General features: G+C 38.7%; 1 protein-coding gene across 2 annotated transcripts in view; it reads left to right on the top strand.

Annotated features, from left to right (window-relative positions):
* Window positions 1-4,234: 4,234 nt before the first annotated feature.
* Window positions 4,235-27,190, top strand: part of LOC139738725 (hexokinase-4-like) — a 30,694-nt gene continuing 7,738 nt past the window's right edge. Inside the window, exons 1-5 of one of the 2 annotated variants that reach the window (XM_071649362.1) lie at window positions 4,235-4,679; window positions 7,922-7,993; window positions 13,838-14,000; window positions 24,992-25,131; window positions 26,174-26,294. In XM_071649362.1, coding sequence (XP_071505463.1) covers window positions 4,653-4,679; window positions 7,922-7,993; window positions 13,838-14,000; window positions 24,992-25,131; window positions 26,174-26,294 — 523 coding nt within the window. In that variant the 5' untranslated portion in view covers window positions 4,235-4,652. The remainder of the gene's footprint in view (window positions 4,680-7,921; window positions 7,994-13,837; window positions 14,001-24,991; window positions 25,132-26,173; window positions 26,295-27,190) is intronic. The other variant, XM_071649363.1, reaches the window with a different exon arrangement.

Genomic DNA, 27,190 nt, shown 5'->3' with positions numbered 1-27,190 from the left:
GTGAAAGATTGATTTGCGACACTCAATTAGTAAGCAGAGAACCCCCTCCGTCGATTGTTATTTTTGTGATGTATGGTGTCACAATTTTACTTCACTATTGTCCACATGACGCATTTTGATGTATCGTGGAGTCATTAATAGTCTACTGCATGCCCTAAGCGTATGCCTCCTCTGCATTCGCCACAATAATAGGCACCGTAACTATATAGTTTCTTGATCACAAGATTATTATAAGCTAAGAGTTCTTTATGATTTTCTTTGTTAATTATCTGCATTATGTATCCTTGTTTACATTGTTTCTAAGCAATGCATATACTTTATCTTTCTTTTCTTTATGCCTTCGCCCCGAAGGGATATACTGGAGGCGTCACCGATATCTTATATTTTCGTGAACATGACAGTGGTGAAAAATTAAGGTCATTATCAAGCGCTATCGTGCTATTCTGTCATGACTGTTGTACTGGTTTGAAATTATATACGTAAGTTATAATTTAGATTAAGATTGGTAATATTTGGTTAGAAGAATAGCAGTGAATCCAAAATGATTTGCAAGAAGTGACAGGGGTGGAAGGTCAGAAGTAAAGGTCAAAGGTCAACAAAATGTAAGTATAATGTTATTTTCTGGCCACTCAGAAATTCTGCAAGATATATTATGAGATGTAATAAGTACAGTGATCTTGTCAATCTTGCGTCATGCATTAATAATTATAATCTATTTCAATTCAGTTCAATTCATTTATTTTCATATACTTCTAATTTATGAACATTATATACAACAGAAATAATGATACATTTTTTTTCCTTGTAAACAATGTGCAGAAAACAAACAATATACACGGTGATAACACAGTAAAATATACATGTAATGATAACTGGTCAAAATCGAAATGGGATTGATCAAAGAGAAGTATGATGGGACCTACATGAAAGCTAGCATGTTTGGCTGTAAGCCCCGAGTAATTAGTGCTTGTGAAAAAGGAACGGAGAATGGATAGGACCAGGTGATAAGCGGCGAGGTATGCCTATGGGATAAAAATAGAAGAAGAAGAAAAAAAAATATACTAAAATGTGAACAATTACTATATGACCGAGCTATCATTGGTTTCCGGAGTAGATGATTTGCATATAAAGCCTACTTTGGTATGTACACTATATAAACTGTTGTTGCATTAAAACTATATCGCAAGGATGTGATCAGTATATAAGACACAAAAAGTAACATGTACAGTTGGTGCCTGCCGTCAAGCTCTGGATAGAAAGTGAGAGAGAGGTAGAGGGAAAGAGGATTTCACATTGAGAGGGTCAAAGGTCAACTCTCTGTTGGTGGTCAAGACCAATGAACTTCATCAAATTGTTGATGAAGGACAATGTTCTGACTGACATGCTATGTATTAAAACATTGCTTGTGAAGCGGAATCACTCTAGAATCGATCTACTTAGTATTAAGATTATGCATGTCTTTGTTTACTCGTTCACTGATATTATTACCTTTACCTATCTATCTCTCCATCTTTCATGATTATGTACAAGACATTAGTGACAAGAATTTGTGCTATTACTTTTGATGCAATATTTATACATGCGAGAAGTGTGAAATAAATTGAAATTGAAATTGAAAGGTCTACTCAATATCTGCCTATTTATCAATCTATTTATTCATCTGTGTCATTTGCTCATATATGGCGACATCTACCTCCCCAGATTTCACCTAAATTCTTCAAACATGCACAATTATTAACGGTGCATGATAACGGTTTCCCCCACCTGTATACACTTAAAGATCAGTGTAATGAAATTCATGTATTACAATCACATGATAATGTTAAATCTTGATTATATTTTCATGACTTGTGAAAAATATGTTTGGTATTGTTATACTTATTAGCTCTTATTTTCTGTTACGTGCAAGTGGAGAAATAAAACTTCCTGAAACAGAAACTGAAACGGTTGAGGTTTGTCTGAATAAAATGTGTACTTGAATGGACTTCAACTATGGATAACTCATTATAAACACTACGATGATCCAAATTATTTCCCACACTGTCGAGTCATCTCTTTAAATTACCTACATGGCCACCCATATCATCATTCTTATATCTATTAATCTTTGGGGCGCTGTGGTTTTGTGGATAACACGGACGGCAGGGGCGGATCCAGGAATTTCGTAAAGAGGGGGCGCGTTTACAAAATTAAAGGGGGGCACACGCACCCCTCCCCCATTTTTTTCTTTTTATTTCTTTTGTTTCAACAAAAAATAAAGGTGGGGGCGTGCGCCGGTTGCGGTCCTCCCTGGATCCGCCCCTGGACGGGGACTCCAGTGAATATGACTCCCGACTCCCAAACGGAGGACCCAAGTTCGATTCCCACCCAGTGTACTTTACGTCCATAAACAAGATGTTTTTACCCACCACGTCCCCCTCGACCCAGGTGTATCAATGGGTACCTGGCAACGCTGTAGGGTAAATGTAAAGGCAGGGCCCTCTGGTAGAACAGTGGAAACACTGAAGATGCATGCTACCTTGGATATCATCATTATCTATTATTGCCCGAAAATGCAGTACAGTGTATATGGTTTGAATTAGAGTGCATTCCTTTCCTCGAGCCGTCTATATATTCCTTCTCCGTTTCACGTTCCCTAGTATAATCATATTTCTCGATTTACGAAGGTCGACTTTTCTGTTGCATTTTCTTGTCTGTTCTGCTGTCTTGTTGTCTTGTATAGTCTTCTCTCATTTTGTCCTTATCAATCTTAAGTCTACTCTCACCAAGTCTTTTTATCGTACCTGTCGTTTGTCCCACATCGCTGTTGTTTTAAATGTTACTCTGTCTTTGAAGTGGGATTCTAAACTTGTTTTTGTGTTGAGTATTAAATCTTCTGTGTTTCTTCTCCTCCACAGAGGGAGCCCACTTACTGTAACTAAAAGCATTGTCGTGTCAATGGGTCCCAATTTTATTTTTTCATTACACGCTGTTCTCTTCGTTTTGATTATTTAATACTACAAGGTTTCATTGTAATTCAATGTTTCACTATTTTATACTCTATTCACTTCCACAATTTATTGTTAACATTCAATTCGATAGATAGATAGATAGATAGATATATAATAGGTCGATAGATATATACATACATACATACATACATAGGCTGCACACATACATACTTACATACATACATGCATACATACATACATAGGCTACACACATACATACTTACATACATACATGCATACATACATTCATACATGTACATACTTACATAGATTATGCAAATGTGCCTCATTTTTTCGTGAGTGGCAGTTCTCGTGCAAAAATTCAGCAGGATCACTAGTGGCGAAAACATCTATCTACCTATCTATCCATCTATCAATCAAATTATCTGTCTATATATCTATTTATCTACCTGCAGTATACTAGTATATCTATCTATCTTTCAACCTATCAATATTATATATTCATCTATCTATCTATCTATCTATCAACCTATCTATCTATCTATCTATCTATCTATCATCTATCTATCTCTATATCTATCTTTCTATCTATCTTTATATCTGTCAGCTGTCTGTCTATCTATATCTATCTATCTATCTATCTATCTGTCTATCTACATCTCTGTTGATGATTTACCTGTATCTCTTTTACGATGTTATTCTGTTCATCACATTTTGGTACAGATTTCCTGCCATCTGTATATACGAGTATTTCATTGTATTTATAATTATTTGTTTGTTGGAAATGAAATAAATCAACTTGAAACTTGAAATACTTACAGTGTCTATCTATTTTTCTATCCGTCTATCTATATCTATTCATCTACCTATCTACTTACCTATCTATCTATCTATCTATCTATCTATCTATCTATCTATCTATCTATCTATCTATCTATCTATCTATTCATCTATCTGTCTGTCTGTCTGTCTGTCTATCAGTTGGAGCAATGTTTTGAGCAATGGTAAAAACGGCGCCTTATAGACCTCTCCTGCACAACATCACTTTCCGCGGCGCCTTCATTACGTGCACAGCGAGACGTTTATTTTGTGAATGACAAAGACGTCATAGCCTGACCCCCTGCGAAAGGCCGCGCCCACATACGAGCCTCCGACACACACACTCCTCAAGCCGTACCTCGTTGCAAACAAGCTACGAGTAAATGCACGTACACACAAATACACATTACGCTGTGCATGCCCGCCCTAGCTGGCCTCAACTCATCCAACGTACTTTACTCATCAACGTGTACCAGTACAAACCTACACCGCGTGCCCAGCGAGGAACTAAACCTTCTGAGCCATTCGCTACATTAAACCGGGATAAAGTAGCAGAACCACACATTGACCGTAGACACACGTATTCAACAGCCTATTTCAAACCGGTTGACATACTCTCCTGTCTTTGTAATGAGTCCATTTTCGCTCAAGTCTGAAGATTGATAGTCAAGTCAGTGGACGTGAACAGACGTGCGCTACCCCATACGACAATCTTGATCACTCGCTCATCAATTTCTTGTGATAACAACACACACGCAATCCAAACGGAGCGACACCACTGCACTTCACAGCTTTTATCGCATTTACGATCCTGTTTTGATTCCCCACGAGGTCTTCCTACTCTGCGTCTGGTGCTAGATCATCGGACTCATCTCAGCAACAATGTCGGTGATACAGGTTCCTCAGCAGGTAACTTCCTTGTCAATAAGTCTTGTTCATCGAGCCAATCTAACACTACAGTAGATAGTCAAATCATTTTAATCGCCCCTGCTTACGACATACAAAACGTCTCCGTGGCCATAGCACACATGATGTACAGTAGCCTACATGTAGTTCAGTAACGCTAGTCGGATCAAGGAGGTACCTCCTTGGTCGGATCATCTGAACACACCACCTGGCTTCAGTTTCAGTTCAATGAAAATTAATTACAGTGTTTTTGTATTGTTCAACTACGCATCTTGATCATGGACTCTTGGATGGAGGTAGGTTGGTCTCTGAATTAGCATCTTAGAGTATTGTTCTAAAACTATAACTACGGTCCAAACGTGTTGTTAGATCTAACATTCAGTCATTAACATGTTAGTTTGAGACATATCGACATCTAGGTATTATACCATAGTCTAGAGTCAACTCTATTGCAAACAGTTAAGTCTATAAACGGTAGCTCCTCTACTGATCTCGCCTCTTTGGGGCTCATTATCATGATTTAGACTCGAGTCAATTAAAGAATATTAAAAACCATAATGAGTCAGCATTGAGTGCCAAAGCAGAGAGAGGAGGTGACTGCAGGTTTAACATTGGGTCATTAACACAATGAAACAGCTACACCCCAATTGTGTAGATCTAAGAATTGTTCATAATTAGACGAGTGTCTTGTAACCAAAATATATTATAAGCATTGTTTCCCCAAATCCAAACTTTTGTCTCACTCGTACAGTTACAATTAGCTCAACGCAGCTAACACTACTCTTAAATTTTGCCTTAGCCACAAAGATGCTGCTGGTACTATTGATATCAATTATTTCTGGTGTTTCATTGTTCCAAAGTGCTACTAAATCTTATTTGTCGCTGCAAATTCTGACATGCCTGCTCTATCATGTGTGACTGCAAGTCATTCTGTCTCCATCAATTTATTGTCAAATTTATGTTCAGTAGTTACTTCCTGGTTAATGGATCCTGAAATGTTCACTTCAATCAATACAATAATAGGAACTGCAGCTGTGCAGTTTAAGTAAAATTACATTTTTGGCTATGAGCACTACATGTATTTATATTTGGTGATTGCTTATGTTATGCATTAGGCCAAGTAAAAAAAGAAACCAGTTTCTCGTCCTCGCGCGCATCGATTTTGGCCGCCGCATCGATTTTTTTACTATTTACTATTTTCAAAATGGCGCTGAAAATACCAAGAAATTCATAATTCTCGTCCCAGCCCGCTCCCCGCCCGCATCGAATTTCAGCTGCCGCATCGACTTTTTTGATATTTACTATTTTTTCGGCCGCCGAAAAAAAAAAATATCGACAATTTACATACCAATCGTGATTTCTCATTGCTAAATACGCCTTGCGTCCTCTACTTAGTACAGCTGTAGCTTCTGTAGTGCGTATGTAATATAACGCATGCATTTCACACTGCGAGCTCGGCAAGAAGGAATGACCCACAAAGCAGTCGAACTGTAGTTGAATGGGCGCGCGGCGGGCCTGGGCTGTGATGTATATGTACAGCGCACTCGGTTGTGAACGCGATAGCGGCAACAGTTTTTTCGAACAATCGCTGATATTCCACGCATATTGTCGCGCATTGTTCGTATTTTTCCCCGTTTCTCATGTTTTAAGCGGATGAATTGTACTGTGCAAATGCTTGTGAGGATTGTATCGAGTTTGTACATATACATTTTCATGTCATTGTGACTATGTGCAGTGTCGGAAGGTACGGTGCCAGTGCAGTGGCCGTGCCGGCCGCGTATGCGTGTCTGTAGCTGTCAGGGTCACCATCCCCCTGGTCTGTCAGCTGTCTGCACGCACGCGTGAACACATTCGAATGTGTAGAGGCCCAAACACTCTGCTCTGTAACGTTGCATCTGACGGCGATATACTGAGTATTATGTACTATAGTATTCTGTTTTGAAGAGAATATGAATGCGCTTTTCCAGCAAATGTAGAATTATTAAATGGGTGTATCTACAAAATGAATAACTCTTCCACGGATTCTGGTTTGTCTCGTATTTCTGCGGGATATTTTTCTTTACGATGTAAAGTCATGGACACGGCCGTGAGTCGTATCACCTGTGGAGTATGGTATACAATCATTCATCATCCAAATGATGAGTGATTATCAAATGTCTTTTTAGAACATGAAGAAACATCTTTAAATGTTTAATACTATAATGCCATAACAGTATCATTTTGACATCCATGTACCAGCCAGTTTCCAGTTGAATGTGCTACAATTGTACTGTGAAGAGATGCAGATAGGCCTACAACGCAGCTGCGTGGACACAAAAAGTCACATGCAAACACCAATGATAAATAAAGCAGTGTTTTGAATATCATGGAATTTATTTCAGTCGTACATTTGTTGATAGAGTGTTTTATACCTGTTTCAATTAATAGCACAATACATCGGAATTGCAAGTACACTGGTATCAGAAATGCCATTACAACACTAAATACCAGTATTAAGATGGTCATTTTCCCTTGACATCTGAAGTGGAAAGGAAAAGCAAATGTATTTCTGCATGCATGAAGTTTCATTTCAAGTATGGTACATATTTATATCTATTTGTTTGAAAATGCACAGAGTGCTGGCAAGACATACACTTGGGACCTGGTCTCTCATAACACAGCTACCGCATACCAGAGTGATATTTCATTTCATAAATTGGATATAGAAAATAGTAAAGCCCTCTCTCGTTACCTTTCTCAGAATTAGCGGACGAGAAACACATGTTACTTTCATTTAGACAATCCTCGAAAAAATAGTAAGATATCAAATAGTAAGGACCTCCCTCATCGCCTTGCTCAAAAAACCCGGACGAGAAACTACTTTCTTTTTTTACTTGGCCTTAGACTCTTGTAAATGGTCTTGGGATAAAAAGAAAAAAAATAATGTGATTTCTCCTGTTTGTCTGTTAATAGCAAATCTTTACTAAATACTTGCAAAGTTACTGTACGTCCTTAATATGTCCATCACTTGAACATCGGAAAATTAATGAACTATTTAATGAACTATTAACATTACTCTTTCTTCCAACAGGAGTACGTTGTGATGATACTATTGGAGTGATATTTTGTCATGCCTCTTGTTAATAATTCACTTGTTTGCTTTTTTTTTTTCAACCATTGTTCTAACCTTGCATGCACTGAGTACTTTCATGTACATACAGTATGTAGTATATTTCTGTTTGATTTTTGTTTTCTCACTAATGTAGAACAGCTCATGGGACCCTGCTAGCATGAAGAAGGAGCTTGCGTTACCTGGGGACCCCCAGAAAATTAATCTGGTAGCGTGTTTGGTTTCTAACATTCCATGCACCTCATCCCATCTTGAAAAATTTGCTTTCCATATTGTTGTGATGACATTTCTTCATTGTGTGAAGGAATATCAAATTGAAATTTATACAAATGCCATGTGCCATTTTCTCATGAATTTCACTGTAAGTACATTACCTGGCAAGATTTGGTTAAAAAAAAAGAAGCTTGCTTTAGAATGGAAAATTTGAGAATCATTGCTTCATATCAGTACACTTGACTACATGTATGTTAGTGCTTTGCCTTCTACAAGTAATGCTTTACCAACATGCACAAATCATAACACAGGGCAATTCCGCAGTTAGGTGGACATGACAAGGATAAAAGAAATGTGCCTCTTTATCTTACTCTTTAATCTAGGTATCAACTAATGCCATGGATGTTCACCAATCATTAAGGTCTTTCAAATTTGGTAGATTTTATTTTTCGTATTTATTGATTTTGCAAGATCTAAAACCATCATTTAAAATGTACATGTGGGACTGGGGATGCTGAAATTCGCTTAAATGCAAATTACAGTGGGTTCCTTTGAAATTTTTTCCTCAAAATTTTGCTAAAGGGTAAAAGATGAATACATTTAAACACTCCAGAAGTCATGTGACATTTTGTCAATTACAAAAGGGTGAAATGACCTGCGGAATTACTCCGGACAAATGTAACGTTACTAACCGTAACGTTACTAACCATGCTTTTATGGGTCTAGCTAAAAAAATTATCTGTCTAACTGCTAAAAAAATTCACGTGAACATTTGCCATGATGCAATAATTGAAATTCATGCAACACTTTGTTTGAAGTAACTTGAATTTTTGCACACTTTTTGTTACAAGACATTGATTTTTTTGTCATGTCCTTTTTTCGTAACGTTACTAACCAGCCCTTTAAGTTGCCATAGCAATTCTAATATTTCTTGGATTGTATTCATTCTTTTCTGTATCATAAACCTGGGAAGGATGAACATGTTTTTGACATAATTTTGACTTGAAATGAATAGATGGTAATTTAGTAGTAAAATCAAATATCTAAATTTGTTCAAATGTAACGTTACTAACCGCGGAATTGCCCCACACCTTTCTAAAGCTTGAAAGCATGCATCCTTTTGTCAATGCCATTCACTAGATTGATTACAGTCATACAATCTAGTACATCTCACATGTGTATTGTGATAAATAAATATGTAATTTACATACCAATATAAATATGATATCATCTGAGCTATACATTATACCATTCCATATAGATATTTAAAGTTTATTATGGCTCTACTTTTTTCACACTTGTTTTTACTCTTCCACTCAGGGCAATATGACTTTTACTGCAATGCTGTGTGCATCTACATGTAAAACCAGAGATTTCGTTATCAGACAGATCATGTATTTTCAAGGATTTGAGTTGAATAACGGTGTAGCACAGACTGTTTGAAATATCCTTAATCTCGTCCTGAAAGCTCTGTCTGCTGAGTACTGTCGTGTGTGCATGTAGCATATAATACCACGGTGACACAGTCATAAAAAATCTTGGTTCATCAACCTGCTGACCTTTTCAAATCTGTGTCCATGATTTGCCGAATTTTATCTCATTTTGAATATGGTTGAATGGTAAAGGTAAACAAAAAATATGAACACCTTGATATGAAATATGCAAGTACCAGCAATGATATGCTCAGTTTGAAATTAACCTTTAGACTCGGTGCACATACTCACGTGCAGTTCTGACCTTTGTTTGTGTAATGTCTGACGTTAGTTTCTGTACTATCTCACTTTCAAGTTAATGATTAACTCATTGTATGAGAATACCGGAGATATGAATGACTTTGATAGTTTAAAAGGGATGAATGGAAAAATACACGGTTTATAACCTGGCCTTTGCAGTGTAAATAAGCCGATACCAAGAAACCTGGACTGATGGAGCTCTTCAAGAGCAAAGCTCCACCGACTATTTACCTTTGCTGTTCTAGTGATTACAAATCGTGATGGACTTGGTCTGAAACCTCACGTGTATGTACACCATGTTCATCATGTTCCGATAACGAATGTACATACTTCCCATTAAACTTTTAGAGGATTTAATGGCTGGAGGTTACTTTGGTTTGCTGTAAAAATCACCTTGTGCAGAGAGGAAGACACAACAGTATGGAGATTGCTTAAAGTTATCTCGTACAATTAACAGCCAAACTCACAAACATAATTTTGTCACAAACTTTTTTTTTCTCTCTCTTCACTTTGATATGAACTACTTGACAGAAGCATGGTTTAGAAGTACACACACCCTAGATGTTTTGACTGCCTATTGTGAGAGTCAAAACAACCTGTAGCTGAGTCTACAGCCATCATTCACAAACCTTTCTCCCTCCTCTGTGGCTTATCTGGAGATAGAGAGCTGTATTTGAACAACATCAGTCTGAGCATAATGTGTGTCAAATTTACAAATTGGGGATGGAACAGTAGCAGCTAGGATAAAATATTTGGTGAATTCACTTGCGTTTGTTTTGCATTGTGTCCCTTCCTACTTTGAGACAGTAAAATGCATGTTCTTTGATGTACAAGAAGCCCAGGGATACATGAAGTTAAAAAAAAAAATAGAAAGAAAAATTCATTAGAATAAAGGTTGTAATGTGATGATCATCACTACTGCTGAGGCAAAATGAAGCTTTGGTATTTTTGTTCAAGACCATTCTCCTTATTTCAGTAGTTTATTTTACTAATTTATTTTCAACATTACCATAGAAATTCCTGTAGTTACCACCACTGTACATTGTACCTCTCACTCTCATGTAGGTCATATAACTTTTAAGGATTTGCTCAGGTACATTTGTACATAGTTACAGAAAGTAATGTCATTAGTAAAGAAAATGCCCTAAAGTCATTGAAAGTACTTGTACCACAGTTGAAAACAAGACTAACTGAGCAAAACATAAACTGCTGCAGCTCAATTTCTTTCCTCAAGTGAATGTACATTGCATGCAGTGAGGCATACAATGTATAGATGCCTTTATCCTACTTGTTCAAAAGTCTTTTTTTTAAATAAACTAAAGGGTATTAATACAATGTGCTGTGCTGATCCACTTGGCAAAGATTGAAACCACTCATTTACAGTATTCTTCACAAAATTAAGGGTAATTTCCCTTTTTTTTTTGTTTTTGCTTTTTCCTGCGGTATACACTATAGGACAAAGACCTTTGGGGACGTCAGAATAGTGGGATCATAGCGGTTGCATGGACGTGACGGTACTCGCATATTGAAGATTTCCTTATTTTCCGTCCGGATGAAAAGACGAAAACCTGATTATTTTCCCTGGATTTATGAAGGGAAACCAACTTCCTTTGTTTTTAAGGATTTGTGAAATACAGTTATGATGTCACTTCCACATCTGTAGCAGCATCATATTAAATTGTGTCTCTTTCGGGAAATTATGAAATCAGTATTGCAGTTGATGCTTATGACAAAAACATATCCTGTGTGCAGCATTATAGTTTAAATTATTTAAAAAAAGTAATTTGTAATGCCTGTTTGAAACCAGACTCGATGACTTCTAACGGATCGACGGAACCCTTCTCATGGAACAGAAATTGCTTGTGTTCAGCAGCTTAAAACAGTGCTTTGGTCCAGGTCATGTACCTAGCTGGTGTGCCTGGTATTAAAATGGCTGTTATAAGTAAAATGTGCAAATGCACTTCACTGCAAGTTTGCAAAGATTACATAAGGCAGCTCCCACTTTCTTTTTGCCAAGGTATGGGGGGGGGGGGGGGGAGGTAAGCTGCCCTGATAGGGGGAGTAAAGCCAAAAAAAAAAATTATTGATGCGCAAAGAGATGAGTTGTCCCCATGGGAACATGGTGCTTCTATTCTTTCAGCAGATGGAACTGCTCCTGCTAAGGGATTCCCCCAGAGATGGAACATTGTGGAAACTATTAAAGTCATGAGGAAAAGCTACATTTGAATGTGTAAAAAAAAAATATGATAACAACTGCAATCAATCTGCTCTCAGTGATGTGTACACATGATGCAAATGTTTTAGTATGATGCAAATGTTTTGGTATGAACTTTTCACCATCATGAAAATTATATTTGTGTAGTCATAAGGCATACCATACACCACACACACACACATACAGTACATACTGTAATGTGGGGCTTGCAAGTTCCATTTGCTAACCTCAGATCATATTTGCTTTCATTATAGTAAGCATTGTTTTGCTTAAGTCCACACAGCTCTTCATCTGCTGTAATCATTATTGTTATCAATGCTCTCATTTTTCCTCTGCCCCCCCCCCCCCCCCCCAGCATAGAAATACACTGAGAGGCCATCTACATCTTAAAGATGATCCGGAAGAGATGGATACATCTAACTTGTACAGGCTGTCATTGGCAATGAGAAATTTTAATCCTTAATTTTGATCTGTCTCCAGCAATGGAATATGGAATACCTTTCCTGATGATATCAAAGCATTAATGACTTGCGACTCCTTCAAAAAATTGAATAACTTTTTTTGTTTGTTTCTGACGTAATTTGCTCTCTATTATATGCACCTTGAGCATTCTACATAGTGGATTTGGCACAGTATACATAGTTATCATTTATATTATCTTATTATTGTTATAATCATTGAGATGTGAGAAAGGTTTTCTGTTTTGTTAAATGACCACAAAATAAAAATGAACAACTAAAAAAAAAAGAAGTGCATGACTTGAGAAGGAGACAAACACTTGTGAGCAATGTGGACTGTTGATGTTAAATCATTCAAACACTTTTGAAGAAACATTCTTGCATGCACATTTTGTAGTGATGCTCAGTGAAAAGCATTCAAATTATTTATTCACTACTTATCGTTGCAACTTTATCTCCCAGTAATATTCATTTATCGCTGTTGCATATCTCAAAAGTCTTCCACACTGGATGAGACCTAAGCTATAGATTTAGTTGTCATTTGCGAGCGATGCTATTCCTTTCACATTTTGAGACAGATAAAACTTAGAGAATTTTTACCCCAGTCTGCATGTATCATGCACATTACATCTAATGCCATAGAGGATGCCTTCACATCTAGTATAATTGCATTTTTACTTATAAAATCTCACTCATGAAACCAATCTTGTGGTGATACTAATGAGGTTGAATGCCTTTTGAGGTGTATAAAGTGCGATTACAGTGTACCTTGCTGTTTGTCATGGAGCAGGGTTGTCAACATGAATACTGAATTTGGAGTAAGATGGTACATGTGTACGCTGTGAGGGAATGGAGCGATCAAGCCTAAATTACAGGGAGTGAAGTGACTGAGTGGGTGGTAGGGGGAGATGGGGTTGAAGATCTCCCCTTCCAATGAAGGGAGTTTTAAAAATTGTACATTTTAAATACCTGTAGTGCAATCTGGAGCATACTTTGGTTATAATTTCCACACATGCTGTACATGGAGTTGGTGCCCCAATTATAGGGAAAATGTAGAAACTTTGGATTTGGGAATTTTGAATGTTTGGAATATTAAAAAAAAAATCAGAGATTTTGGAGACTTTTTTTAAACTTCTTTTTGTTGGGAGGGGGGGGGGGGGGTTCACCGTGTGAATTCATGATTAGAGTGAGACAGTCAAGAATTGTAGGTGAATTGTGTGAGTCTCATGCCGATTGCAAGAGAGTTGGCAGCCCTGCATGGAACATATTTCTGAGGTTTACGTAATGGCAAGATGGAAAAAGTGTATATTACTAACTGCATGAGGCATCATCAAGTTACCAAATGCCCTGACAGAATGCGGAAAGAGATGAAGTAAGAACAAACCACACTGTCCTCAAGTGCCTTACCTCAAATTTTCTGTATTACCCTAAAGGTGAAGGATATCTTGGAGCCGTTCTCGGTATCCCTGGAACAGATGAAGGACATTGGGAAGAGGCTGACCGAGCAGATGGAGAAAGGTCTGGACAAGAAAACTCACTCTGAAGCCAAGGTCAAGATGTTCCCAACCTATGTTCAGTCACTTCCAGATGGCTCAGGTATAGTGTATGCTTGGTGGTCAGTTTGAAGATCGCTACTGTAGTTAGGCCTTGCTTTTTGTTGCTTTTCCTCCTCCCCCCCCCCTCCTTCTCCTCATCTTCCTCCTCCTCCTCCTCCTCCTCCTCCTCCTCCTCTTCCTCGTCATCTTCCTCATTCCTCTCCTCTGCCTCCTCCTTCCTCTCTTCCCTCATCCTTCTTTACTTTTTCCTTCCCTTCCTCCTCTTCTTCCTTCTCTTCCTCCTCCTCCTCCTCCTTCTCCTTCTCCTTGTCCTCCCCTCCTCCCCTCCGCCCCCTCCTCCTGCTCCTGCTCCTCCTGCTCCTCCTTCTCCTCCTGCTCCTCCTCATCCTCCACTTCCTACTTCCCTCCTCTTCTTCTTCCTCCCTTTCCTCCTCCTCTGCCGTGTCATCCTCCTCTCTTCCTCCTCCTCCTCTTCCCCGTCCTCCTCCTCTTCCTTCTCCTCTTCCCTCCTCCTCCTCCTCCTCCTCAACTTCTTCCTCCCTTTCTCCTCTTCTTCTTCCTTCTCCTTCTCCTCCTCCGCTCTCCCTCCTCCTTCTCCTCCTCATCTTCTTCTCCTCCTCTTCTTCTCTTCCTCCTTTTCCTTTTCTTCCTCTTGTGACTCCTCTTTCTATTCTTTCTATTGCAGGAAAGATGTATTTGGGGGCATTGCCTTTCAATCTATGGTGTGTGGTCATTGTATCGTCCTATCAATAAATTCTGCTGGCTGCAGCACTATAAGATATCAGGTATCAGGTAGTGATTTGAGACATCTTAATGTAGACTAGATTCTTTGCTGCCTTTGTCAAGGAGGAACAAGAAGTGGGGTTAGAAATGCTGGAATGAAGCAAGAAGTCCAGTAAATCTAACTGTAATCCTGCAAAATTCACTTACTTTTATCTTCAAGAACTCAGATATATATCAGGAATAAACTTTTTTTTTTTTTTTGCATGGATGAACCTGGAATGGTTTGGGTTCTGAATAACGATATGACAGTCATGTATATCAAAGCACTCAGCATTGATGTCATGTATTCTGATCGAAACGTGCAACAATAGATATGTTGCTCACTCTGTGTACCTGTACAACAAGCTAGGCATTTTTTTCTTTTATAATATTCCCATTTGCTTTAGGGCCCATCGTAATTTAGCCTGTTGGGCTTGATTGAAATGTCATGCTGTGCAAACCACCCAACAAATTTGATTTCAATTGACTTCAGGGCAATAGAAAGTGCACTACTTGCATCTGTACATACATGTGTACAAATGTATATTATACAAAGATTCTTGTACAACCCCATGGCTTCATAAAAAGTAGAAAATAAAACAATAAAACAAAAAAAAAACTGGTCATTGATATAGTGTGATTAATGGAAAATGTATATGATAAAGAATGAAAGAGAGAGAAAGAAAAAAAGAGTAGTAATCAACTTGTGTAAACAGCAAAAAGTTTAACAGAGCGAGCCAAACCCCTTAATGTAAACATGATGTGTCCTTTTAATAGCTGTAGTAGTGTGTACTTCATTTAGGCAGGGTGTGGGTGTGATCAACTTCATGTGAGGTTAACTCTTGTAAAAGCAAATGTTTGATTAAGAAGTACAAATGGTTGATTGCTACAGTTGAAACATAAACATTATAGTTGCTGAAATTATTTCTGCTGTTGATGTTGTTGCTGTTGACAAAGATTAATGATTACCAAGATATTTGAAATTGACTTTCCAGACTGGTGAGAATGAGATTTCTGATTTCCTTCTTCTTTTTTTTCATCACTCCCTTAATCATTATTTGAGTGTCTATTTCATACAAAATCCTAAAAGATCAAATCCACCAAAATGAAATAGAAAGGAAATTATATTCTTGAAATGAGAATGGAATATAAAGCTGAAAAGACAACAAATAAAAGTGCATTTAAGATCCTTGAGTAAAGTTGTTTGGAACCAGACCAAGTGGAGGAAAATCCTTACCATTTTAGTTCAACCTTGTACGAGATGTCTGCCTCAAGGTCAAAGTAACACACAGACCATGCAATCACATGACTCATTGCCTGTCATGTGATTTGTGAGATTCATCTGACTTAGTTTTTCCCTTCAAAGATATCATTGAATTAGCTTTTCTCTCAAAGGATTAATACAAAAGTTTTCTCGCCCAAGATGGGTAATCCATTTATTCATGTACAGCTGTATGTCTACATTGTATGTCTGTATGCGTGTCTGTCTGTCTGTCTGTCTGTCTGTCTGTCTGTCTGTATGTGTATATGTTTAAAAAGTACAGGCCTCATATCTCTCTTGCAGGGGAAAGAAATACTTGCCCTCCTTGACTGAGCAGGGCACAGGATAGGCCAATATCCCACACATAACTGGGCAAATGCCAATTTGTAATATTCATATTTCTTCCCGACAGAGGGTTGGGTTTTTATAGCACACAAAAATTTTGTAACTATTACTGCTGTCTGTAGTTGAAATCAAACTTCCTTGCTAAGAAAAATAATGACCTACATGGCAGTACCCACTGTTATATGTAGTACGTAGTGCATAGTAATGAATTAGAGATTCCAATGAATACCCTCTCTCATGTACTTATACACTGTCCTCTACAAGAGCCTTAAGATCTTTGCTAGATCGAGTTCTAGCACAAATAAAACACCTTTCATAATCGACCTACTTTTCCGCTTCGGTTTTGCTGTTATCTGATCAATTTGTCCACATTGTGCAGTTTTCCTGCACAGTGATTTTCAGCGATGCCAGTGCACTGTAGAGATTGTCAAAGACATGGCAAGGACAAACACAGTGAGGACAAATATACATTGAGAGACGCAGGGAAGTCCTATTTGGGGGGCGTGTAGAGGTCATCTGGCTAGGGTTGCTCCTGGGGCCCTTTCTGCACCTCAGTAACTGGTGATGTCAGGGGGCCTTCACTTCCACAGGGGCTCTATCTCTTCCTGCCCTTAGGTGAGGGTAGGAGTACAAGTATCAGTGAGAGTTTGGAGGGAGATGCTGCAAGGGATACGCAGGGAGCAAAGTGGAAGGGGGTGGGGGATGGTGTGGAAAGGGGGTTTCCCCCCTGTCCGCTATACTGATAGGGAGCTCTAGATATTTGCATTTTGACCAGTGCAATCTGATGCATACTTAAGTAAAGGCCTCCGCACACTACACGATCCGACTGGTCTTAAAGTCTTAAGCCAAGCTGGATCTTAAGACCAGTCGTACGACCGGACACCGCACACTATACGACCCGACTGTAAAGCGCGCGCAAAGCGCACTGCGTGCGCTTGCATTTTACTGCATTGTGAATGGCTGAAAGCTCACGACTGGTCGTAGAGATTCAACATGTCAAATCTCTACGACTGGCGCTAAGACCCAGTCGTACGACTAGAAAATGGCAAGACTGTGACGTCACACTTCTAGTCTTAAGGTCTTAAGACCGGTGAATCGGGGCAAAATCGTGTAGTGTGCGGCGGGCTTTAGTGTTTCAGCACAATATTGTTTAGAGTTAGTGTGTTTGCTGGAAAATCATAAATTAATTTAAGGCATGGATATAATATATCAAATGTTCAATTTATCAAGGGTATTGGAGAGATATTGAGAGATAGCAGTCCTACTGAGGATGGGAGGGGGTTGGGGATGGGAACATGAGAGGATGAGGAAATTGAACTACGATAAATCTGCCACTTTGTCATACAGCACATGAACTTGCTCTTAAAGCCCTTGATGACTGCATGATAGGCCTACTGTGTAGGCCCTATAACTAGACTAAGAACAATAAAGAGCATGATTTGTGAAGTCCTGAGACCAAGGTAATACTTACATGTATTACCTTCTACATTTACTGAAGTACTCATCAGTTTTAATGAACTCAGTGCCTTTCTTACATGAAGCCAACAACATTACCTGTACAATGATATGGGCATGGCACAGCTAAAAAAAAAGTGTTTTACTAACAAATCAATCTGCAGTGGGGTAGATGGTAGAATATGCAGCTACTTTTTCTATGTATGCCTTAGATTTATCTTGGCAAAGGCAAGAAGAACAAACAAGTATGATGGAAAAAAAAAGAAGAAAATATGAAATAGTGAATTTGCAAGACATGGATGGATGAACAAGCTGAAATCACTGTGTTGTCCGTGGCATGCATGCATGAGTGCTGTGAAATGCATCCCCCATATACTACAACTCCAATCATATTTAGCATGTTCCAGGTCACGTGTATTGAAATGGAGGCTAGCTTTCTTCATGGCGGTACAGTACTGTTCAGGTGACCTTTGCTGGTACCGGTCTTCTCAAACAGCATGACTCTAATCCCCCCTCCGTTCTTGGCTGCTTGTATTAAGTCTGCATTCCGATCAGTTGTAAAAGGGAACGTAACACGTGGCAGTACTGGCTATACCTTTTTCACTCTACGCCTGGTTGTGTACCTTGCCCAACCTATTCAAACATTGTAGTGTGTGTGCTTTTTATACTGTAGGGATATATTTCAGCCATATAAAACTAGCTCATAATGTCATGCATTGAAAGCGGGTTGTTAAGGTCTTAGCCAACCTAATGATTTGAAGGGATTCATCTTTTATCAGCTTGATCCTGCTGGCAAAGAATGTAAAATATTTTACTACACTTTGATTATTTCTTCCTGCTCTAATATCACTATATCAGCATTATGAGCAAAGAAGTAGGCCCTATGTAGTACCATTCTCATTGAAAAATTTTGTCATTTGGGTTGCGATCAGCGTTGCGTCTTTTTGATTCAGCATTCTCACTGTAAAAATTGTCAAAACTTTTTTTGCGGTTGTAATCATGTGCAAAGTCCTGACCTGCACATGTTATGAATGGTATGCTTACTAGTCTAAATCACAAGGCCAATTCAATATGCGGTGATACGGGCCAATTCAATATACTGTGACGTGTCACCGCATATTAAAATAGCAAGGAGCAAAATGCCATTGCATCCTTGTAGGATATCAATTTTTTTTTATTGTCACTGTTCTCACGGCACAACTTCATTTCTATTTGCAACAACAACAACAACAACCACAACAAAAGATACCGAAATTTGTGCAACTTGGATCCCCACTCAAGTTTTGTGAAAAGACTTGTCTTGTTCTCACTGTAAAATTGTCAAATTTTGAAGGAAAAAAATGTTATTTTGAGTGCAATGAGAACAACACTAAGAATATTGTGAAAAACCAAATACCTAGGCATTCATGTCCTTGCATTATTACTACCAGGCAAAAGCACTAAACACACACAGTCTGGGCAGACAGTGCTTGAATGCTCTTTGTGGAGTCATTTATTGAATTCCCCTCAACCCGCTAGCAATCATGTTCCCTTTTCTCACATTTTGGCCCAAGGCCTTGTCACATAGAAATCTTCCTAATAGATTCTTTTTCTTTTTCTTCTTCTTCTTCTTCCTTTTCCCCAACAACATACAACTGTACCTTGTGACTTACATTGCACATGTGTATGCTGTCTTCAACTGGCATTGCAGGTACAGTAAAACCAGAAAAACAGGAAGTGGGGAAAATGTAAGGAACTGGTTCCGCATGTACATGCTTTAGACTCACATTTCGAGTGTGAAATGTTTGGTACCAGCACATTATAAATGACCTTGCGAATCAAAAGCTGAAAGACTACATTTTGTAACTCTCAGTCTTAATGTCAAGGGGTGGGTGTTAGGGATTGCACTTTCCCTTTATATGTTTAGTATGTACAATGTAGACTGTTATTCAGATAATGTGCCAATTTTCAGCTCTCTTCTCTAGAGATACTTTTAACAGTTCAGATTTCATGTATTGCTCTGTGCAAACAGCTATACGCTGTCTGCATTCACCTTTTTTCCTTCCTGGTACCGTTAAAGGGAAACTGGACTCTGTTATATTCAAATTGATTTTATTTAGGGGAAAGTGAGGTCATGCGAACTGAGCAATAGCAGTTAGAGTGAAATTAAATACAAACTGTACAGATTATAGAATCAGAGAGTTTAACTTATTACAGAAGACTTGCATGTAAACAATTAACATCATTAAATTATTTTGTGTATTTGTGACTAATATCACTCACTGTTGTATAAAAGCAAAAAATAATCTTTAAAGAAAAGTAAATAAAAGTAGTGTGTGGCGATTGATCATGACAAGCTGCACATTCTGTCACTTCCTGTGATATGTTGCTACCTTGGTGATTTTCTGTTTCTCCATCAAGAATGAGATATGTAGGCCCTATTCATGAGAGGAAAATATGTACTGTGGTATTTGTGAAAACTGATTTTTCTAGTGTATACATGTAGGTGCAATTTTCCCATGTTTGTGAAATAAGGAACATGACTTTTTCTTGTGGATTTTGCTCTGCATCAGGCTGTTTTTGAACCTGCTGAAGTTAGCAGCCCTGCTCATGGTTTTTTCCTTCACATTTTTCCCCCCATCTTTCGGTCTAACCACCCCATGTATTATCATTGTGGCCTACAATTCTCTCTCTCATCTATTCACTAAACTGCACTGCCCTTCGAAATTGTGAGAGTATGACGGTATACAAATGATGCACAGGATAGGGTGCGTGAGTGGAGATGTCTCCACTAACGCCACAAAATAATCCTGTGCATCATTTGCAGGTAATACCAGTCAGCTACATGTAGCACTCGCTCAAGAATCAAGATGTCCGAAGATGTTCGTCCCAAACATTTACGCACGTCGCACTCGGAAATCCCGCACATATAAGTACTGTACGTATAAGAGTATACGTACGCCACACATGTTATGCACAAGAAAGGCCGGCCGGCAGCCCGAACTAGAAGTTGTTTACAGGATTGACAGCGCGTATAGTAGCGCGCGACGCGCTTGTAACAACTGATTGAGTGCGCACTGCTAGTGTAAACATTATGATGTCAGGCCGTGAATGTTAGTGAGAAATTAATGCACGCACACGTGACTCATTTCAGCGCTTCCAATTGGCTACATTCATGAACCCATTTTATAATGCATGTTGTTTGTATGTCTTGAACTTGTAGGCAACTTTGGAAATGGCGGTACAGTTTGATTCTCTGGTTGGTTTCCCTTGCGTGAAATATACAATTGTGTGTGTACAGAAACAGAGTAATGGTTGACCTCTTGCTGTGAAAGTCATGCAGTCTGCACACTGTTGTATCAAACCACAATATATTTGCCTTGTTTGCAGGCATTTTACTTTTCAGTGGTTCATCGCTGCATGATCAACTCTATGATCAGAGAGTCCGACCGCAAGGATCTCTAAAATGGGAGATTCTTCCACCTGGATGTCCTAGCAAACTGGAGAAAACAATTTACTATGATGTGTAACAGATAACTGTCATGAGCATGTGTGTGATCCGCGATCCACCTAAATCTGTCCAGATTTAGATCATATGTATTCATAATGTTCTTGTAACTACCCTCTGATGATTCAAGACATGTTGCCATCTACCTCTTTGTTTTGTCCTTTTTTTTTACAGAATCAATTCATACCATTCATTTTCCTTACTTTTCTTTCCCTCTTTACTTTCACCTTCAATGTTGTAATAGCTCACTTTCTTTCACATTCAAATCCTCTACCTGCCAACATGTCTATTCTGATATGCCTACACACCGTTCATTGCTTACTGAGAGTCATGAAACCAATGACCCTGCTAAAAGGCCTTTGTAATGCAAAGTTGCTTCAGTAAATCTTCTTGTAGCCAGGCTCTGTGGATAATTCCCCCTGATGGAGCAGGCTACCATAATGAATGGGAATCTCGTCCCAGGCTGCCCTGGATGGCTTTAGCTCTATTGAGAGTGTCTTTGACAATATCAGCGGCCTGTGTCCTGTTTCCATGGCTACCTATGTGGATGGGATCTCATTGTCAAGATTAAGATGGAGGGGGTGGTGGGGGATTGGGGAGTGAATCATTTGCCTGTTATCAGTCAATCCCTACGGGATAATGTATGCAGGCTCCTATTATACACAAGTTGGGCTGAGAGAGGCCACTTCATGTTATTTCTCTCTCTCTGTCTCAGTTGAAATATGAGGTATATTGGATTGTTGCAGTTTAAATATGTTACAACAAATTGATATCACGACCTCCATTAGAGGCACAATTCTTTTGGAAGGGGGGGGGGGGGGAGGGGTCTCCGGCAGTACGGAGTTTTATTGAATAACACTGTATAAATGAAGGTTTAAGGGTAAAAAGGCATGTCTATGTTGGGACTTACTGTAAAAATGGATATTTTTGTGCAAGTAATTTTTTGACACTCTGCTGTGTATGATGAATTTTGTGTGTTTTAAATACTGCAGAATCAAGACATTACATAATGGTTCATATAACAAGCAAAATTCTCTGCATGCTTTTATTTTTGCGCTAGTTTCTGGTCACGCGAAATGAATTAACATTTCCGCATCATGACAATGTCCACTTTTATAGTACATTTCTACCTTTTTTCTTCTTCTTTTTTTGTTGTTGAAATGGCAGTTTGAACTTCAATGTTCTTTTAATAGCAATATTTTCAATAGAATGTTCAGGTAGATGAAATTTCTTTTCTCTTTATCTAAATTTCAATTTCAATTTCAATTTCAATTTCAATTTCAATTTCAATTTCAATTTCAATTTCAATGTATTCGTAATGCATTAACTTTGGGACATGGCTATTCATTTTAATACCAAAACTCTGGGGCATGGGCCAAATGTACACCTCCTATTTGAAAGTAACTTCTTGTATCCATTCTAGGTAGGTCCTAACTGTACACACCATCTGTATGACCAATGCACCTTTCGAGCCACTTGAGTTGTTGGGTTGTTGTTCTTTACTATCCGACATTACTACATTATAAATCACCATACAATTGGCTTCTTTTGAAATGTGGCAGGGTGTGCTTGCATGTTTTGTTTGTTGATTCACAACAAACCAGAGTGAACAAAAATCAGCTCATTAAAAAAAAAGTGCAGGGAAGAATCATACTCATCCTGCGAATAGTAAATTTCAATTCTATGATGGCATTTCAGAAAGAGCCAGAAAAAAAAAACAGAAATCCAACGAGATTTGATAATTGAGTAGCAGGCATGGTTGACCAAGCCTGCTCTAGGTCTAGGAATAGTCTACTTCCTTGTTTGATAAAGGGACCGGGATATATCGGTAAGCTCTACAACGCATGGTGTAGTCCAGGGGCGGGTAGCTGTGAAGCTTGGGCAATACACACGTGGCACCACGTAGCCGGGGCGGAAATAGGTCTCATTCCCTAGCCCAGGGGCAGGTGTGTTTTCACTCAGAGCGTCTTCCTTTTAACAGCATTTGCAGATGTGTGCTGTTATCAAACTTCCACAAGTCTGTTTGGCTAAATCTGTATCTGCCAGTGGGCCCACCTGCAGTAAACTGTCTGTGAGAATGTTAAAGTGTGTTGATGCTGAAGAACACCTTGAAAAGCTCTATAAAACACTCAGTACACAATGAATTTACCGTAAAAGTATCAAAGGACATGTTCACTGTCATTGTATACATGTGGATTGAGTAAATGCAGCATAGAATACATCAGTGAAAGTTGGAGGAAAATCGGACTATCCGTTCAAAAATTATGAATTTTTGACATTTCTGTGCAGACACAGCTTGATGAGAAGACTACTACAATATAATGATGTCACATACATAGAACAATTGAACAAAAATATTAGAGAATTCCACTTTTTTTCTTTTCATTTTTTCCCAAGAAGCACACAATGCAAAGGTTTATCATACCACAAACAGTCCTCCCTAGGACACTTTGAATCTATGCATACCAGGTACTTGTAAAATCAGTAACAGACATGCTAACGACCCACACAGAATAGGGCCTACACATACATAGTAGGTACTTTCTTCAAATTAACATAATTGTCTGCACATATTTTAGCATCAAGTCTGTGCAGCTTTGATGCCATGACAGATATGCACAGCAATGGATCATGTGCACTGTGTACATTTGTTCAATCTTCGAAATTGTTCTTTTGCATGTCACATCAATACAGAGGTACAATTGTACATGTAACCTGGACTTGTGTAGGTTAAATTGTCTGCGGGAGCCAGGTCAGCAGAGTAGGAACACAGGCTATACCTTGGTGTAAAATTGTATCATTACCAGGACTGTCCCTGTGTTCCCTGTGGCTCAGAATGGCAGTATGCCTTTTATTGTTTGTATACATGTTTATTTTCAATACACATCAATGATCATACAAGTATGCAGCATTCAACTAATTGCCAAGCACTGTATTTACCAAAGCATGTATATTTTTTTTTTCCAAGCACAGGTGAATATTTTCTTATACTTTCTATGATTGAATTTTTAACAGGATTTTTTAAATTCTCTCTCACATTTTGTTTCACTCCCTTAATGGATGCAATAATCAGGTTTTATTAGACTTATTTCCTTCTAAAAAACATTCAACACTCTGTTAATGGAAAATTAGTAGAGAGGCCTGCCAGTAGAAGAGTAATACACTGTATGTACGTTGGATCCAGGCTCTTACAGTACCGGTATTGTCTTTTTTGTTGGATTGATCATCCCAGCTTTCTGTCCCATTTTATTGAGGTTTTTTCCCCATTACCATATCCAATGATTTCACTAGATGTGTGTCATTATGGCAACATTGAATATAAGGTTTACTTTTGAGTTATACAGTAGTTATATATAGCCAGACACACACTTGAGAGTTAAAAACAGAATCGTATGAAACTTTGTCATTCATTATAGGGAGATGTAGGTGTGTATGTGTGTTGGAATACACTTGTGTCATAAGTCGGATGTTGGCCTTTTCCCAAATGTTTTATGCAGGCATTGGCCTACCAGAAATAAGTCAGTCCTCTTCCTATAGCTTATGATGGTGAGAAGGAAAGGAGAACACGTATTTTGAAGGAGACCCTTTGTAATTTTTTTTTTCTCTTTTATGACATCATCAAACTACACCTGTAGTGTTAATGATAGGAAATGTGGCATGATCAAGATCAATTTGTCAAGAAAGCACATTTGTTTCTTTTTCTGTGCATGTATTTCTGCAGAACGGGGAGACTTCTTCGCCCTGGATCTCGGCGGCAGCAACTTCCGCGTTCTGCTGGTGCGCCTGTTGGAGGGTGAGGTGAAGATGGAGAGCAAGACGTTTGCCATCGCCAAGGAGATCATGATCGGCACCGGGGAGCAGGTGAGATATATACCACCTCTTAGTCAGTCTCAGTGGAGCTCCCAGACCAACGGGGATAGACTCCATTCCGAGCCAGACTACTTCGATGTATATCTGAATGCAAGGATGAGGTGTGGAGGTTTTGCATGCGGTGGCAGATCCAGGCAGGGGCGCACGGAGCGCACACCCTCGCTTTATTTTTTTGTTAAAACAAAAAGAAATAAAACGAAAAAATGTTAAGGCGCCCCCCCCCCCCTTACGAAATTCCTGGATCCGCCCTTGACTTGTACAGTTGTCGTGCCAATTCGCTGGTATTTTTATTTACAGATTTGGGGGAAAGGCACAAACTGACAAAAAGGAGATGTACAATATTCAATGACATGTGATCTACAGTATCTTGTTATGGCGGGAACATGTCTGGCCCTATGTAGCACATCCATAGTACCTCCTGCAGATAAAGGAGGGTGAAATGGAATCCATCATTGACATGATCTTATCTCTTGAGCTAGCTCTTGTGAAAGTCTTCAATTCAACATTGTCATTATCAAAATCCATTGAACTTATCTAATTCATGTCTGGATAATTCCAACCCAACCTAGCCTCTCCTTGCAAACAATTTCCCAGTCTAAATAAACCCACTCTGCTTTGAAATCTGGAACAGCGTTCCGTCGTCACATGTCATTTGCAGATAACAATAATACATGTATGTACATGCGTTGTCTCAATTATGTTTACATTAGAGTCTGAAGAAAGAATAACGCCCTACGGCCTTTGCTTTCTTTCTAGTACACATATTCTTCACGTACAGCGGCTTCACATTTTGCAAGTCATCCCTTGGATCTGAAATATTAATACTATTTTGATATATGTGGGGTTGGTAGTTTGTTTGGTTTGGGTTTTTTTTTGGTGGGGGGGGGAGGGTTAAATTGTAGATACCAAAAATGATGATTCATAAAGTTAAAGTAAACACTAATGACTCCACAGTATGTTTAATAGTTGATTCTATGATGTCTGACTGTGCTAAATCACCATTCCTAACTTTTTTTGTTTTGTTTTGTTTCAGCTGTTCAACTACATCGCCGACTGTCTGAGCGAGTTCAAGAATGCCCATGGTCTGGGAAACAAGAGTCTTCCTCTGGGCTTCACATTCTCGTTCCCATGCCAACAGAAGAACCTTGCCTCAGGTGGGTTTGGGTGCAGTTCTGCCCCTATATGCTGACAGGAAAGGGGAGCAGCAGAAAAGAGTGCCATTATTGAATCACGTCCTCCTATACTGTAGCACATCTGAACACAACTTTTTTGTAGTGCACAATGATTTGTTATTTAAACCCGTTGAGGATGACCTGATACACACATTTTCCGTAGACACCTGCCTGAGTACACTCAAAACTATCTTCAGAGGGTTTCATACCAATACCAATGAGCAATCCTTGTCAATGTCAATGACAGATTTGCAGCATATATAGCATGAACAGAAATGTAAATGTTGGCCACCTTTTGCTTGGGACTTTGATGAACAACGTCACTTTTACAGGACATGTACAGTATCATGGCAACATTTTCTCTGACCCATCCTCTTTTTACAACTTTGAGTTGGACATTAACATTTTCCTGAGATGCTTGTACGAAAGAAAAACTATGCCAAATTCATTTTGCTTCATTTGATGAAGGCGTGCAGGTACTTTCATAGTAGTGTGAGCTTTTGTATAGTGACATTTCAGAGTGCGCGAGTTATGGTGGGATATGAAGGCCCTTGCACTGAATTTAGTGTAGTTCAAAGATGGCTATAGTTTTTGGCCTCTTATAGTGGGACAGCAACTCAATCTCAGCGAAGGTGTGGTGCTGGGTTGTACTGGTTTCATGAATAAGCAGTGGTACAAATGTAATTGTGCAAGTGATTAATACTTAATGCAGGTAACAATCACTTTGGTGACATTGTAATCATTTTTGCGGCTTTGAATGTCTTTGCTCGTATATCAAGTATTACATATATTTGTGTGTAAAGTAATTTAATTAACTAGATGCAAAAACAACATTTTCCAAATCAGTCGTTCAAATGAGAGGGGATTACTGGCCTAAA

This window comes from Diadema antillarum, unplaced genomic scaffold (genome assembly GCF_040938485.1).
Source record: "Diadema antillarum isolate AM-2024a unplaced genomic scaffold, OU_Dant_1.0 seq00000766_RagTag, whole genome shotgun sequence".
NCBI classification, from domain to species: Eukaryota; Metazoa; Echinodermata; class Echinoidea; order Diadematoida; family Diadematidae; genus Diadema; species Diadema antillarum.
This window is presented reverse-complemented; position numbering and strand designations above follow the sequence as displayed.